The 16,721-nt window shown below is 38.9% G+C and overlaps 1 protein-coding gene across 4 annotated transcripts in view; it reads right to left on the bottom strand.

Moving 5' to 3' along the window:
* CLTC (clathrin heavy chain) overlaps window positions 1-16,721 on the bottom strand; it is a 49,953-nt gene that overhangs the window by 26,676 nt on the left and 6,556 nt on the right. For all 4 annotated transcript variants that reach the window (XM_077836652.1, XM_077836650.1, XM_077836648.1 and 1 more), the window contains exons 2-6: window positions 6,918-7,125; window positions 4,239-4,507; window positions 3,579-3,740; window positions 2,334-2,447; window positions 1,690-1,863 (exon numbers count right to left, since the gene is read on the bottom strand). In XM_077836652.1, coding sequence (XP_077692778.1) covers window positions 1,690-1,863; window positions 2,334-2,447; window positions 3,579-3,740; window positions 4,239-4,507; window positions 6,918-7,125 — 927 coding nt within the window. The remainder of the gene's footprint in view (window positions 1-1,689; window positions 1,864-2,333; window positions 2,448-3,578; window positions 3,741-4,238; window positions 4,508-6,917; window positions 7,126-16,721) is intronic.

Raw genomic sequence — 16,721 nt, 5'->3', positions numbered from 1 at the left:
GTTTTTATCCATGAGAGTTTAGAAGCCAGCCCACCCCACATATTTCTCTGATTAAGATAGTACTTCCCCTCTGCACTTTTATATTTGCAGGAGACTTCAAATTTTCCATCACACGTGTCTCTTTTCAGAGACTCAACTAATCATTCTGGCAGAGACTGGACTGCTTCCATTCATCTGCAAGAGTCACTGACCTGACATACTGTCTGTTCCTTTCAAGGGTTCAGAAAGCCACCTAAAAACAGTATTCTTAACACAAAAGCCTGAAAAGAGTTGAACCTATATCTAAGGTTGCACAGACCACCGCTATGGCACAAAACCAAAATCAGTATCAATTTCACTTCCTACATGCAACAGTGTTCACCATCTGCATTCTATACCTACTCCTAATTGGAAATAGTGCCAATATTGAATATTTACAGATTAACAGAGACTAGATTTTGCTAGTTAAAGAGAAACAAGCTCTTCCCACTCACTAGAATGCACTCAGCTTCATCTAGCACTGCAGATCGTGTGCTAGTATGTACAAGGACAAAAAGCAGTTTGTGATTCAGATGTTGTAATGACCAAAGTTCCCCACTCATTGTTGCCAGGAGAATTCTTCTTCTAGTATCTTACAGGAAGATTAGACAATCTGAGGGAGAAGTTATGAATACCAAATATGATTGTGGGATTAAACTGATTCTCCCAAAGTAATTCTACAAACACTGGTATCAAGTTTGAGGAATTCTAGGATGAGATCCTATTCTACCATGTTGATGGTTTTTGTTTAAGCAGTGCTTTCTTAAGAATTTCTGCATTTTAGCACCATATAGCAGGAATGCAGCACTACCCTTTTGAACTGAAAGCATTTATACAAGTTTTTCCTAAAGAGCCTGATCTATCTCAGAACTTCCTTGTTTTGTAGTAAGATTTTTACCACCTTTATAGAAGATCTGGACTCTCAAGGACAGCACTGGCAGCCGCTCATGTTAACTATTGATACAGGTCACCTTTCTACTTTAAAAAAAAAAAGTAGAATATTTAAGAGTTCAGCCAGGTGGAATAAAGGGATTCTTATACCAGCAAGTAGCCCTTCCACAAGTTTTATGTGGAAGTTACACAAATTTCTATACAGGTGAACTCAAGTCTATTTTAGACAATTCTTCCCAATTAAGACATTGCAACTATTTTCTGCCTTTCCTGTTTTATGAACCAGAACTCAAGATTTGAGCCACCCATGATCACTGTTCAGGCATCTAGTTCCACCGCTTTTCATTCAAAAAAATGAAAGCAGATTTCTGCACTGCAACACCACTCTGAACTTCAGAAGCATACCTTTCGGGTAGGTGAGGGTGGACAAGAGTTAGAGGCAGATCTAGACATGATAGCGAGAAGTAGAGCACTTGAATATCAGTAAATCTCAAACATTGGGGTTTTTTGGACACACCGATTCTAGTCAAACATTCATGGACTCTGATCAGTTATAACCTAGTATCTCATTTAGAGGCCAGCCATGAAGGAAATGGGCACTTGCAATGTGTATACTGACTATCATTTGACGTGAAAGTTTCTCCTAGAAGACTGAGTGTTTGAACAGAAACATGAAGAGGATACTTGACAGTCATGATGCTTGACACTTGTTCCCATTCCCCCGACTCTAATCTTGCTGGGACAGCCTAGCCAAGTGTTCTAGGAACAGCATTTCCTTACTTGTCCCTTTCTGTTAACGCCTATAATTCCAGCGGTTGCTTCATGCGGTGCAGTGACAAATATGGTTTCTCCACTGATTCTATTCATGTAGATGCAGGTGCCAGTTTCAAGGTCATACAAATGGATGTAACCGTATTTTGTTATCAGAAACACCACATCATGTTTTTCACTAATCTGCAAGACAAGAGTAAGGTTGAATAATCAGTGTACTTAAAACCTTGCTTTAAAGTCAAATTTGTTGTAATGTTCCAATGGTTAGCATGAAGGGGCACAATTGTTTTGATTGCACAAAGTGATTGTGTTGTTTCTTACTGAATTGTGCTTGAGAGAGAGTGTGCATGCACTGACAGCACAGCAGCAGAATATCTACTTCTATCATACTTTGGGCATACGTATACCAAAATAGCTGGGTACTTGTTCTATAAGGGGGAAGGATGATCAACAATTAAAAAACAGCTTACAAAGTTAAGTTTAAGACTTGAAGGGGGAATATTATACTTAAAGTATAAACTCTGCTGAACAAACAATTTATTGGATATTTTTCTTTGCAAAGCCTCAGGTTCCGTAGCAGCACAGGAGCATGTATATATTTACCATCCTGCTATATTACCATATCCCCAAGACAGTCAGTCCATCTACCATACCTGCATTGCTACAGGAAAGTCATTCTGTGCTTCAGGAGGAAAGAAGACATCCACTGCTTTCTTGGGAAATGGTTGGTTCCCTGTTGGTGGTGTGCCAACTTCAATGATATGCAACTGTACAACAGATGAGATTGGTTGATTAATCCCATATATATTCCCTGAAATATTGCATAGCTACATGGTTGCTCAAATGTTCTGGGCACTGTAGTCAGATTAGAAAGTGGTAACAGACATAAGTGCTTTGTTTGCTGCAATGTGAGCAAGAATGCTATGTTGAGTCATCTGATCTTACTAGAAAGAAAAGCTTCTGTGATCTAGTTAAGACACAGACCACATTAAGCTACAGGTCTTCCCATACACAAGGCCATCAGAAGTTCCTCTATCACTCTGGGTGTAACAGTCTTCCCCAATATTGTTATGAAAAGCCATTACTGGCTACTCGGTTTTGCTGCCACTTAACTGTTAGTTTGTGTATTTCTACACATACCTCCAATCTGACAGCATTCCACAGAGAAATTCAAGTTCAATGATCACTTACAAAGTAGTTAATAATACACAAACCATGCAGATTGTATACTTGTTAGCCAGAAGCCAAACATTCAGAAAATGTTTTCTCTTCCACTTTATTTGGAACAGCAAATGAGTTCATGACTGGAACAGACTAGTTTTAAGAACCCAAATTTGGCTCCTAATGGAATCCTCTGAATTTAAGAATTAAAGTGCACACTTTCTAGTATCAGGAGGATAAGTAGGAAGAGCTGTCAGTCACCTAAAAAAGTTTGAGGTCCATTTTCAAAGTCAATGACTAGAGCTTTTACTTATTTCAGGTTTGAATTTTGGGTGCTTGGACATCTGAATAAGTCATATCACTAAAGTTTTCCATGTCCCTAATATATAGGTTTATTCATTATACATTAATAACTCATTTGGAGAATTTGCAATTACTTAAGTGTTCTGGTAGTGATTCTGCTAGGAGCAGTGTTTTAAGATTTACACACATGCATATAAAAAGCCATTTGAGGGTAGTGATCACTTAAAGCCACAAGATTCCTACATCAATCAAGTACTTTCTTCCAAAAGAGAGGGGAAAAGGCAAACACTAACACGCTCCGTGAAAGCATACGTAGATGTATGCACTATACAGCCTTTCCTCTTTGGGTTGCTTTTTGTAATCCCCTCTGTTTACTCCCAGGCTAAATATTCTAAAACAAAGTCAGGTAGATAACATTCAGAATCAGAGCTTACCTTGCCTCCAGCTTGACCTCTTACTGCAAAACAGAAGAGAGTCGATTCCTCAGCATTACCTTCCATCTTGAACTGAGCAAAACTAGCTGCATGCCCCTCGATAGGCTGGGACACTTTTCTATCTACAGAATAAAGCTGCATGGCTCCCACAACACGATTTTGCTAAACAAAATGTAGAGAGAAGTTAGTGACAGCAGGTATTTCCCTCCCCCACAATACTACCTTAAGTACTGGCAGATTGTTGTGTGAAAAACAGTTCTTGTTTAGCTTGAGTTCTTAAGTCAGCATCTTGATTCTGGAAACTGGTTAACTTATTTTGCTAACCGGTTTTGAGTTGTATGGTAAATCCACTTTATCAGAATGATAAAGTGACAAAAAAGCTTAAATGGCCAGCTAAAAACACTGGATGTAGAGGAAAAATAGAGTCTCCAAATAAAGTTTGTTCAGAGTTAAACTGAGAGACTTGGGGGTACCTTAAGACTGTTTTGGGCCTTAGCATAGAATTTGTTGCATCTAGAATCAAGTGTTAATAGTCTTTGTAACAAGTAAGAGGAATCAGAATACGATTTACACACTGAGGGAAGTTATGTAGATTACAAAAAAGGGGTATCAGTCAAGTTTTGGCCTTCCAGACTGGTGTCATCAATTACTATTAGGTACCTGTGCAGATATGCCAGTCAGAAGTAACCATTTCTGCTTAGCATCTGTACGATAGTTGATAATCTGGCAGCCTGCAAGACTAGAGTGTCGGTCAAACATTTTCACAGGCTGAGATTCTCCCTCCATGCTCCAGTGGTAGACTGCGTTGTCCGTTACAAGAGCAACAGTGTTCAGAGAAATCCATTTCCAGAAGGTAACATCGTCAGTCATAGTATGAGCCTTCATTTTACTCTTCATTTCAATGTTAAAGATTTGAAGCGTTTTCCCAGCTAAAAAACACAAGTTCAACTCAATAAGCTGCGTTATTGGTTGTCTCTCCTTCAAGTACCATGAAAGCTGCACTATGAAGTTAGACTTAGCATTGAGCCTTCCTCATAGGAGGATGCTCATAATGCACTGCACTTGCCTGTGACATTCATAGTGATCAGCTAAACTCTTAGCCAGACATTTCTAAAGCTATGTTATTACTGCACAGGGCTGTACAAAAAAAATCCTGACCTCTCACTTGTCTGTTGCTTAACCAATTTTGAACAGATGATGGAAACAGCTTTAATTAAGTGACAAAGCATCTGAAGAATTTCAGTTTTATCAGTTACAGGTAACCAAATTTTTAAATGTATGTATTTAAGAACACATTCAGTTGAATTTCTCTTGAAAATATAAAGGTACACTAAACTTGTTAGCTGTCAAAATACCTGTCCACATCTGTTTCAAGTACAAACCACAAGGATGGAAGGGTCAAAGTGGGCTCTTTGTCAGGTTTGTTTGCAATTCTGTTTCATTAACCAAAATGCTTATATGTAGATAAGCTAACAGGTTAACAAACAAAGTATCTTTGGCTGCAACAGACCAGAGACGAATATAAAATACATAACAGACAGGGAGGGTAGAGAGGAGAACCAGAACAAGGAACTAATGCAAGCTCCAGATAGGAAAAGGAAATGTTTTGAAATATACATGTCCAAAATAACGATGCTGCCACCCATTGTATTCCTTCTGCCACCAGAATAATGCTTAGATTCATTCTACATTATATTAGCATATGCTGAGGAATCACTGCTCCTTTTAAAGGGGAAACAAAAGTTTGGAGTGGCATGTCAAAAAACAAATTCTGGCTCAGCTAGCTACTAGTATTAGGGGAATGTAGAGAGCAGAAAGTTCAAGCTATTCCTGTTAAGAGACACAGGCATCAGTAAAGGAATAGCCAGAGTCACATTATCTTTACGCAAGAGATGCAAAAAAACCAGGCTATTCTATTTGCACTGCTTGCTATTAAAAGCTAGCTGTCAAAAGTTTGTGTTGCGTATTTTTAAAACTAGGTCTCAGAGTTAAAGGTTAAGAAAGGAGTCCCATATGGGTCAGGGTGTCAGTCTACTACAGATTTTGGTTTGGTTGACACTCTGCTAAGAAGATAGCCATGTTCCAAGGCATACAAGGATGGAAATAGAGGTTAAGGAATGCTGCATCTAAACGGCAAATGAGAAGTTTGGTGTTATGTGTTAGAAATACTACAGTTCATCTAATCTCAATGTCTCTTGTTTTGCACCATTTCATAATGCTATTTTTCAAGTATGGGGCATTAAAGTTAACACAGGGGATAATGTAAGGGAACGAGAGTACAGTCCAGTTTTATTTCCATCCTGCACAATATGCAACGCACAGCAGGGGAAAACCACCAAACTTGAGTTGTAAGAGTCATAATCCTGTTTATAAAAAGTCTGAAGGGTCCTAAGTTTACTGCTTTAGGCCAAGTGCAACTGTAGAGCTGTCAAACTGGTATTTTTCAAATTAATTTCCTTAAATTTGGAGTACCCTGTTTCCCTTAGCCTCTTCAGTGCTACTCTAAAGAATACCTAGGGATCAGCATGTAGGTCTTTACTGAATAATTCAGGTGTAAGAGCAGACAATGTGCACTGTAAGCCTTTAAGCCTGTAAGCCTTTGGACTTCGGTATTCTCTTTTCATAGAACAGGACAAAAACTAATACAATCTAAATTGAGAACTCACCATCTGCATACACAAGAAAGCATTAGAGATGCAACAAAAAATAGTAGTACAACATTAAAACCATCAGAAAGATTAAGTTAATGTAACTAATGTTTGAGTTCAAAGCAATACAGGACAATAGATGAGAAATTAAGAGAAAGCTCTTATTTTAATCAGATCTAATAGATTAGCTTGATCTAAAACAAAGGTTGCATATTCTACTTAACTTCAAAAGTTAAGCTAATCATTTGAATTTCCAAATAGTTTATCCTCCCTAAAAAAAGGGGGCAAATATGCAATACTCTTTTAAGCCTAACTGTCAAAGGAAGAGTTAGTGCATGTTTGACCAAGCAAAATCCTGATCTCAGCTGTAGGAGGACCAATACTAGAATATAAAAGAGCAGGCAGCAAGTCATTATCGGAACTTGCTGCAAATCAGCAGCATTCCATTCAACAAGTCTAGGATGACAGTTTAACTGAGGACAGCTACAAGGATACAGATTTTCTATGGTGAATTTTGGGAAAGAGCAACAACCAGCATGCTCTTTTAGAATGTCCGCCCAACATCTCGTTTAACCTTTGAATATGAATTCTTCAGTCTTCAAAAACAATGGATTTGCCCTGAACTGGTAGTTTATACAGAAAGTTACACAATATATAGTCAGATCTTAAACACAAGATGTTCTTTTCATACCTTTTAGTGCAATGACTTTGCTAGCAGGATTCATGATAGCACTGTCAGCTGAAATTGGTCTGCGAATGGGATTGCTGGGGTCATTCATGTCAATGATCACCACCTGTGCTTGTTCTCCTACCTTCTCTCTTATGCAGATGAATTTGTCTGACTCCATAGTCAGAGTACTGAAGCCAATGTTAGCTGGGTTGATCCCCAGATTTTGGAGCTAGAAGACAAAAAACAATAAAAAGTTAGGCACACTAAGTGTATTACACAGGAGGATTATCAGCTGAAGTCTGGTTCATGAAATTTACTCTATAAAGTAAACAATTATGAAGCCTTGTCAGAAAGTATTCTTTTGCAATCTTTTATTGCTAAGAAAGGCATGAGATACAGAGGTACACCACCTGGAAGGTGTGTTTGAGCACAACTGGAGGAAAGCCTGGTGAACTTTAGTCCAAGATGGGTTCAAGAGCATTTTTCTAACATTTAAAAGGTTCAAAATTTTAGTCTGATTTTGAGTATGTGTGGGGAACTCGAACAGGAGTTCTCAAATTTTGTTGCACCACAACCCCTTTCTGACAACAAAAATTACTACATGACCCCAGGAGTGGGGACTGAAGCTGAGCCCACCAGCCCTGGTGGAGGGGCCAAAGCTCAAGGGCTTCAGCCCTAGGCCAGGGGCCTGAAACCTAGGCCCTGCCCCCCAGGGCTGAAGTCCTTAGACTTCAGCCCTGCCCCAAGCCCCAGCAAGTTTAAGCTAGCCCTGGTAACCCCATTAAAACGGGGTCCTGACCCGCAGTTTGAGAACTGCTGTTCTAGAAGAACAAAGTAACTTATGGTAGGTCCACACAAGAGCTGGAAAGTGCAGATTCCAGGCTGAGGAGACATACCTGCACTCTTTGAGAGAGAGTGCACTAAAAATAGGAGTGGCTTAGCCACAGTGTTAGGAGGCACTAGCTGCTCAAGTACAATTCCATCTGAGATTATAGGCAGGTACTTAGAGTGGTCAGCCCCTCTGGTTGTTCATGTTGCCATGGCTACACTTCTATTTTTAGTGCACTAGCTCAAATACACTGTGCTCTGATATCTCCCCTCAAACTGGAATTTGGGTCTTCATGTAAGTTTCTGGTCGTTCTCGCCTTCCAAAAGGTATACACTGAAGCCAGAGTGAATGGCTTAATTTAGGAATTGAGAGCAGTGTGTTGGACAACTCGACTGCATCTGAGCCATTTTTGTTCTGATATTAGAGTGCAGTTTTGACTGAAATGGATTAAGATTTATTATTCAAGCCTTACCAATCTAGTTTCCAGATAACAGGCTAAGGATTTAAATTTCTACACTTAGCTACCTCAACAACACTTTGAATTTTAGACCATCAACTATAAACTCATGTTAGATGCAGTTCTCTCATTTGTCTTAACTACTTCTGTACTGGTTAGATTAGAAGAAGTTTACACTTAGCAATTCTTACAATATTAAGTGAACAAGGGCTGCATTAAAAACCCAGTCAGGATAGTGGATCAAGTAGTGCAGATAACACTTCCCAGAAGTGCAAGGGTGGAGCACATAACACTGCCTACTACTGCATGAAGAATTTACTGAGCCAGGCAGCCACCCCTTTCTGCTTAGACCTGATCTGCCTCTCTTGAGAAATTTGTCAATTAAAAGCTTACTTTAGAAGTAGGAGCAGAGGGGAAAAAAAAGTTCAGTTCAAGTGTTTGAAGGGAGCATGCTTTGTTTAATTTTAAATGCTTCACGTTTATAATTAAAGTAAAAGTTTAGCCAGTGAAGCTTGGTAGTACAAATATTTTTCTAGAGGTCAAGGTATTAGAATAATGGTATTGAAACCCAAGTTCAGCTCCTGTTTCTAACACACTGACTTTTAGGACAAGTGACAACTTTTGTGCTTCAGTTTCTTCACATGGTAGAGTGGAATAGAAGTAGCTACCTAACAGGGATGAGACTTATTTTTGTAAAGCTTAGATCTTTGGATGAAACTATAGAATTGCAATTAATTTACATTAGTATCACAATAAAGTTGTGGCAAGATGAGTGGTCTTATTCTACCACTTAAGTTCAGAACTTTGTGTTCATTTAAGATTAGACAATGCTTAGTAACCAAAGCATATTTAGTTCTAAAGTGAATGAGAAAGTGAAGAGGTTAAACACACTGCTCCTTGAAAGAGTTTGGTCTTTAAAACAAAGCTACTTTTGAAGAACAGTGTTCTGGAAACCACGTTACATTTGAGTAAAATGTTGGTGTTCTAACAGTCTCTTATCAGTTTACATGGTGCAGGCCTTATGAAAGGCTCCACCTTAGCAATTCCATTAGTCTTCACTTGCATGCTCTGATAAAGAGGGTGTGTGTCATACTGTGCTATTCTACTCAACCTTCATTTTCCCACAGCACTGTGAAAGGAGTTTATAGAAGCAACCAACCAATAGGGTGCCAGATTAGAATGGAGGATACCTTAAAAGCTACTTTTAGAAAGCATCTGTATGATCTAGTGCAGTGGTTCTCAACCAGGGGTAATGTACCCCCAGAAGACCTCTGTGTACCCCCAGGGGTACATCAACTCAGCTAGATTTGCCTAGTTTTACAACAGGCTACATAAAAATCACTAGTGAAGTCAATACAAACTAATTTCATACAGACAATGACTGGTTTCAACTGCTCTATGTACCATACACTGAAAAGTACAATATTTATATTCCAATTGATATTAACTTGTACAAATGAGAATGTAAGCAATTTTTCAATCATAGTGTGCTGTGACACTTGTCTTTTGATTTCTGATTTTGTAAGCAAATAGTTTAAATGAGATGAAACTTGGGGGGGGGGTATGGAAGACAAAAATCAGACTCCTGCAAGGGATCCAGTAGTGTGGAAAGGTGGAGAGCCACTAATCTAGTGGATCATGATTGGAGTCAGAAACCTAAGGCTTACCCCAAACCACTAATGACTTACTCAAGGCAGAGTCACTTAAGTCACAAAGGCTTACTACTTCCTCCATATTTCCCAAATGAGGAAATTTCCTTCTTAGCTCACAGAGGCATTGTGAGCTTCATGGTTTTCACAGCACTTTAAATATTAGTTTTATTCTGTCTAGGTTAGCCTGTCCCATTATTAATATTTATATATATATCTGTTCACTCTGTGGTAGAAGTAGGTTTAATCTTCTGATCTAAAAGACAGATGTTCCATTCTGAACAGGTTTTTTCCCTGCAAAAGAGTCAGATTTTCCTGTGAAGCTCTTCAATGGATGATCCATCTGCTATGGCCCAGATTTTCAAATTTACATAAGCAAAAATGTGCAAGTCAGCTTTCCCATGTGCATGTAGTCACACCTGCATCAGGGTCTGTATACCATTTGAAAGTCTAGGTCTATTTATAAAAAAAATATTACCAGAAAGGCACCAACTGGCAGGTTAAGCAAACTGTCACTTGTGTTGACTGTGCCATGTCTAGTTTAAACTGGGCTCCTTGGGGACAGAAATGGTGTTCCTCTGTACAACTTATGTTAGTAAGTCATTTAATCCATTTAAACTCATTTTAATTCTATTTAAGTTCCACCCATTATCCTTCCAGTCAGTGTTGACAATGCAAGCCACTCTTCCTCTCCAAAGAGTTAAGTGCCTTATGTTTACACTAGGCAGCCACAGCTAATCCAAGGAACAGACTAGCCACTACTACAATACTGACAGGTTTCAGAGTAGCAGCCGTGTTAGTCTGTATTTGCAAAAAGAAAAGGAGTACTTGTGGCACCTTAGAGACTAACCAATTTATTCGAGCATAAGCTTTCGTGAGCTACAGCTCACTTCATTGGATGCATTCAGTGGAAAATACAGTAAGGAGATTTATACACAGAAAATGAAAAAATGGGTGTTTATCATGCACACTGTAAGGAGGAGTGATCACTTAAGATGAGCTATTATTTTGGGAACTTGACCTGTATTTCACCTCTGCCTGAAGAGATGCACCTTTACTTCAATAGGATTGAAAAGAGAAGATGAACAGGAATATTTTCAGGTTAATTGAAATCTGGTATTAGGCAAATGCACAGCTGTTCACATCTACCAAATGTAGATTTTAAACTTCACTGCATTTAAATCAATTAAAGTCAGATGTGTCCTTTTCTGAACTGGTCGTAAGGTTACTCATATCTGGATAAACTATGGCCATAAACTCAAAAGTTTACTTGTTTTTAAATTCTGAGTTACTCTACCATCTGTCAAGACTTAACCATTACAGAAAGTCATCCCAGTAAAGTCAGGGCTATAGCACCATAATATCCAGGCAACTTCCACTGAGGCAGATTTACCTCAAATAATCATGGCCAAACTGTACCATCTGCCAGAAGTAGTGCTTCATGTACTCGTGTTTTCGATGCTGGTGCCACAAGATATGAGTTATCAGATTGCATTTAGTTTGGTTAACAGCAGGCATAAGTAGCAGTTTAACTTTGTCAAGCTGGATCCTAATTACATTGATTTAGAACTGGAATCTTTGAAGTTCAGCTATTACACAAAACTTGTTCAAGCTTTAGAAGTTCACTGTGGCAGTTCAGAGAGTAACTAGTTTGGTTTTATTGGCATTTGCCCATAGATCATGACAAGGAACATTACCTTCCAAGCTCTGATGGTGAATGCATCTAAACAATGAAAGTTCATTGACAGACTAGTGCGTTAGGTTCATCCCTAGCCAGCTTTCAGCCTATGCCACACTTCTGTACAGTCAGTCAACATGGAGTTCCAGCTAGTCTAATTCTAGAAGTGATGGAATATGAGGGGAAGAAAAGCCAGCTTTGCCTAGGTCTACCTAACCAATAGTAGTTAGGGACTAACTTTATAGCCTTCAGAACATTCCTATATGTCCTAGTATCAACGAACTCATGTAGGCCAGATAGGACACTTATTCTCATAAGAACTGTAGTGGAATAATAAATGTTAGATCTTTATATTGCTACTTGGCAGTAGAACCTATTGGTAGATGGCAAAGCCAAAAGCACCCTTTCAAATGCTTTAAGTACAAACTAAAAAATTGAAATCTGCTAACTGCATGCTATTGTGACAGTCTACACTCAACAACCTCCCTTAAATTTACTAAGCACCAGTGTACTTGTCTAGGCAGAAGACAACTATTCTACAATTAAAAACAGTGAGGCAGGATGAATTTGAAGATGGGAAGAAGTTAGATTTGCTTGGCTCTGCTCCTTTCCTAAGGATTCTCCTCCCTGGTTTTATATGGGGAATTCAGGTCATCTACATTTTTTCCTAAGAAACAATAAAAACTGGGGAGCAAGGACCATAAACATACCTGCAAGTGAAACCTGAGAGGGAAAGTAAGTTGTGGTATCTTAAAGAAGGTTCTTGTTTTATTAAGAAAAATTAAACCCATGTTCCTAACATCCCAAGCAATTCAACTAAGTAAAGAGATCTCTGGCAAAGCAGGACTTTTTATTCATAAATAAGAAGTGTGAAGTTTTAAACAAAACCAGTGCTTTTGCCTTTCAGCCTTTATGAAGCCTACAGAGGACAGAAAGATACAAACTATTTTTCTCTTCCACCCTTGCTCTATATCACCTTTAAGCAGGGCCCCATTTATTCTGCAATGGTGAAATTTGCTGCAGAATTGTTTTCTAGCATCTCAAATTATGCAACTCCGGCTATGTGAATAACGTAGCTTAAGGGTTGATCTTCTGTGTGTCTACACTGCACTGAGTCGACGACTTACCTTATGCTTCTCATTCCAATGGAGTACTGGAGTTGACAGGAGAGCGATCTGCAATCTATTTAGTGGGTCTTCACAAGACCTGCTAAATCAACCCCCAGTGGATCAATCATAAGGCATTGATCCCCCAGTAAGTGGAGACAAGCCCTTAGTAATGGGGGGCGAGAGAGAGACCAGCTTGCAACCAGTGAACAGGAAGAACCAGAAGTTCATGACACCTAGCAAGCTGAGGAAATGGACTGATTAAGCAGACTATAAGCTTCCCTAGTACATTGTGTGTGGGCAGACTACTCTTAGCTGGACCAACACACCTATCAACCCCATAGAGGTAGACCTGCTTTCTAGATTTAAAAGATTTTTTAGGCTAATCAGGCACCAAGTGAGCTCACCACATTAAAAGCCTTCATAAGCTGATCCCAGTTAGCACAACAGACCAATACATTGCTTGGCAGTGCCAGTCTGAAACTTCCTCCAACTTCTGCTCTCTAAGCTCAGAGACAAAGTGGATGAGAGAAGCTTTCAAGGCACACAGAGCTCTTCACAGACCTGAAGAACTCTGAGACACTCAAAAGCTTGTCACTCACCCACAGAAGTTGGTCCAATAAGATTACACTTCACACACCTTGTCTCTAATCTGCTAAACCTCTTCAAACATGGACACACAGCTTCTCATACACACAGAGCATGTTACTGCCTACATGGAGTCATTAAGATTTAAAAACACCACACATTCACACCCCCTCAGATTAGTGTATAAAATGACTTGTCCAGCAGCTTTTTATCTTATGTGGGCTGGGACAAGTTTTAATCACCACTACCGGATGACCCAAGAGAAAAATCCTATTTTAAAAAGCAATATAATGCAAAAATGATTACACCAGCCTGGGTCTGGTGGTTGATTTTAAATTTAATTTGGGGGCAGATCAGGAACCTTTTCTTCACACTTTAGTTCAGCACAATGCAAGTTATTAACACAATGTGCAGAGGTAGACAAAGAGTTAATGGCTCTCTGGGTCTGTCTTCACATACAGCACTGCAGCTGGGTTGCTGTAGATGAGGATACTACACCACCAATGAGAGCGCTTCTCCCGTCATCATAGTTAATTCATCCAAGAGATGGTAGCCATGTTGACAGAAGAATCTCTACACCAGGGGGAGGGGGGGAGAAGGACTAGAAAGTGTCAGTTATACTGGTATAGGTCTGTAGTGTAGACCTGGCCTTAGTTTGCAGTAAGACACCCAAGAGTCTCCTCTAGTTCCCATTTTAAAAGGTACCTCCAGGACAGAGTATATAACTACAGATCAGTCACAAGCATCTTCAAAGTTATTTATGACAGAAGCTGCATAAATAACTTAGTTATTAGTGAAAATGCAGAGTAGGATTACAAGTATCAACTTCACTATTAAAGTGACAGAAGTCAGAACTTGTCTTACTTCAAGAAAGTTTCCAACTCAGTCTACCTGGGAACTTAACATGGATGTCCATGCTTGTGGGTGCTAAGTGCCTACCCAAATTACAAGGTACACACAAGACAAGATGGTTGGGGTAATATCTTTTATGGAACCAGCCTCTGTTGGTGAAAGACAAGCTTTTAAGCTTGTCTAGAGCTCTTCTTCAGGTATACACATGGTGTTTATCGCTATGCTTTCAGTAGGGAAAGTACATTTCAGTCCTACTTTCCATGAAGTTAGACCCCTGCTGATGACGAACATTAAACTGTAACCTGCAACAAGATATGCTTGTTCAATTAATTATATAAATTACCTAGAAGTAATTTTCTTGGTTTTTAAAAATACCTGTCAATCTACACTAAACTTAACCCACTATTGTTATAATCAACTCTGGATATTACTGTTATCAAATGAGAAAAAGTTTACTTTGTGCAGATTCAGGGTCATTTCCCATTTGTAAGCAGGTAAATCTAGAGGCTGAGACAGTATTTGAAGTTACCTTGAAAAATAATAACCTTAATGTGAAGGTAATATCCCACCAGAGGGAAGGAGAATTTTTAAGTGCTATTAAACTACACTGGAAAACTCAAATCTGTTGCATTTGTTTTGTGGCTTCCAGGGGAAGAATTAGGAAAAGAATGAAGGTTAGCCTAATTTAGTCATTAGATATTCACTTCAGAAACTAAATATAGGATGTGAAAAATTACATCACAGCTTAAGTTTTACAGGACATCTTGCCAACTCTGAAAGTATAACCAAAAAATGAGTATCTCCAATGCTGCTGGTATTTCATAAAGTAGTTATAAAAACAAAACATCACAAAGTTATCGTAATGCTGCTTCATAAAGTTCTGGCAAGAGCAACTGCTGTTCTGCATCCAGTCTGAAGCAGAGTTCAAGTTTTAAAAACAGAACTGAAGGTTGGACAGTTCAGCTAAATTGCATGATGTACCTTTAGATTATGGCTTCATCTGAATGCACTATTGTAAGAGCAACAGCCATGGTAAGAGAAAAGTATTCAGTAGTAATAAGTATGACAGCCTTTACTGTGATGTACAAAACAAGTATCTTGAATAGTTTGCCACAAAAAAGTACCCCTCATTTTTGTTAGTATAACTAATGTATGAAATCTGATGAAAATATGTTGACAGCAGTAACTGTTGCATCCTTCCTGAAAAGTCTGCTTTCTTATGACAGAATCTGCTGAGCTTTTATCAAGCTTTCCCCACTCCCCTAGGGCATAAAAATGCTGAGAATGCAGCATTTCCTAGCTTCAACACTGAACAACAGGATATAAGCCATTGTTCTTACAGCTGAGAGAAAGCCCCCTCACCTCCCAAAAAACTGATTTATCTACAGGACTAGGAAGCTAAACAACCCTGGGAACTGAAAGATTTGTAAAATTTTTGTTTTAGAGGTTAAGATTTTAATTTTCCTAATTTAAATTTTCTAAGGAAAAAGTTCAGAGTAGCAGCCATGTTAGTCTGTATCTGCAAAAAGAAGAGGAGTACTTGTGGCACTTAGTACTCCTTTTCTTTTTAAGGAAACAGTGTTACCCTGACTAATTATTGTAAATTTCATATAGCCAAATCACTGTAGATTAGACCAGTGCACTGAAAGCACATAGGACAGGCTTAAGGAAGCCTTGCTGGCACTAGTTTATCTTGTGCAGCTTGAATTGAGAGTTTTGTCTTTACTCCCTTTGTTACAGAATGTTTAACTGTCTGTGGTGGCATTTGCCAGAATGTAGCTTTGGAGCAATTCTTGATTTGAGAGTTAGGTGCTATACTGTTGTCTGTTACCAGTACAGTTAGAAACTGTTTTGGAGTTGCATAAAGCATGTCATTTTTCAAACACACCAGTGTGACTTACACACTAAGTTTTACTCATACAGAATGCACATTCCTGTGTTGCATTCGCTGCTTCTCCACTAGAAACCGCATTTGGGCAAGTAAAATTAGAAAAAAAAAGTCACAGAATTTTAGAAGTCTTAAGAGCACTCACAGAAAACTTGCTAACAGCTGAAGCTTCCTTGTGCTAGGATATCTATGAGCTGCCTCAGCAAGTCAGAAAGGACTTAGACTGCAAAACTAATTGAATTATGTATCAGGACTCAAGTAACTCATCCAAATTCTAAGTTAATATGTTGGTAAGCTGTATTGGCTAAAAAGCTAAATTTTTGAAGTATTATTTCCTAGATTCCAACAGTGTAGAATTATAGTAAGACAGCTGTGAAATAACCATTTACATGGCTCAGCTCTATCCTTGTCACTTTCAAGGCTCCCCTAAGTTCATACAGCTACAGTACAAGCTTGAGATCCCAAATAAGATGGCAAAACAGGAAATTCAAAGTCAGGATCTAGCTCATGCTACTATAGCAATTGTTATTGCTCCATCCTAAAGCACCATATCTGCAACATGCAAGGCAACAAACAGTGAGAACAGAAGATGGCATTTCAGCCAGAGCGCATCCAGCTTGTTTTAGTACATACAGCAGGTGTAGGTCATTTGAAATTAACATAATCACACAGACAGAACAAGTTTAGTCCTCTGCCTCTATTGCTCAACTTTCCATCTGAACAACTCCACACTGAACTGTAGGCTTCCTTCCCAGCTGCATTGCTAGACATTCACCCA

The sequence above is a fragment of the Eretmochelys imbricata genome, chromosome 17 (assembly GCF_965152235.1).
Source record: "Eretmochelys imbricata isolate rEreImb1 chromosome 17, rEreImb1.hap1, whole genome shotgun sequence".
Lineage (NCBI taxonomy): Eukaryota > Metazoa > Chordata > Testudines > Cheloniidae > Eretmochelys > Eretmochelys imbricata.
Note: the sequence above shows the minus strand (reverse complement) of the source record. Positions and strands in the feature narration are given on the sequence as shown.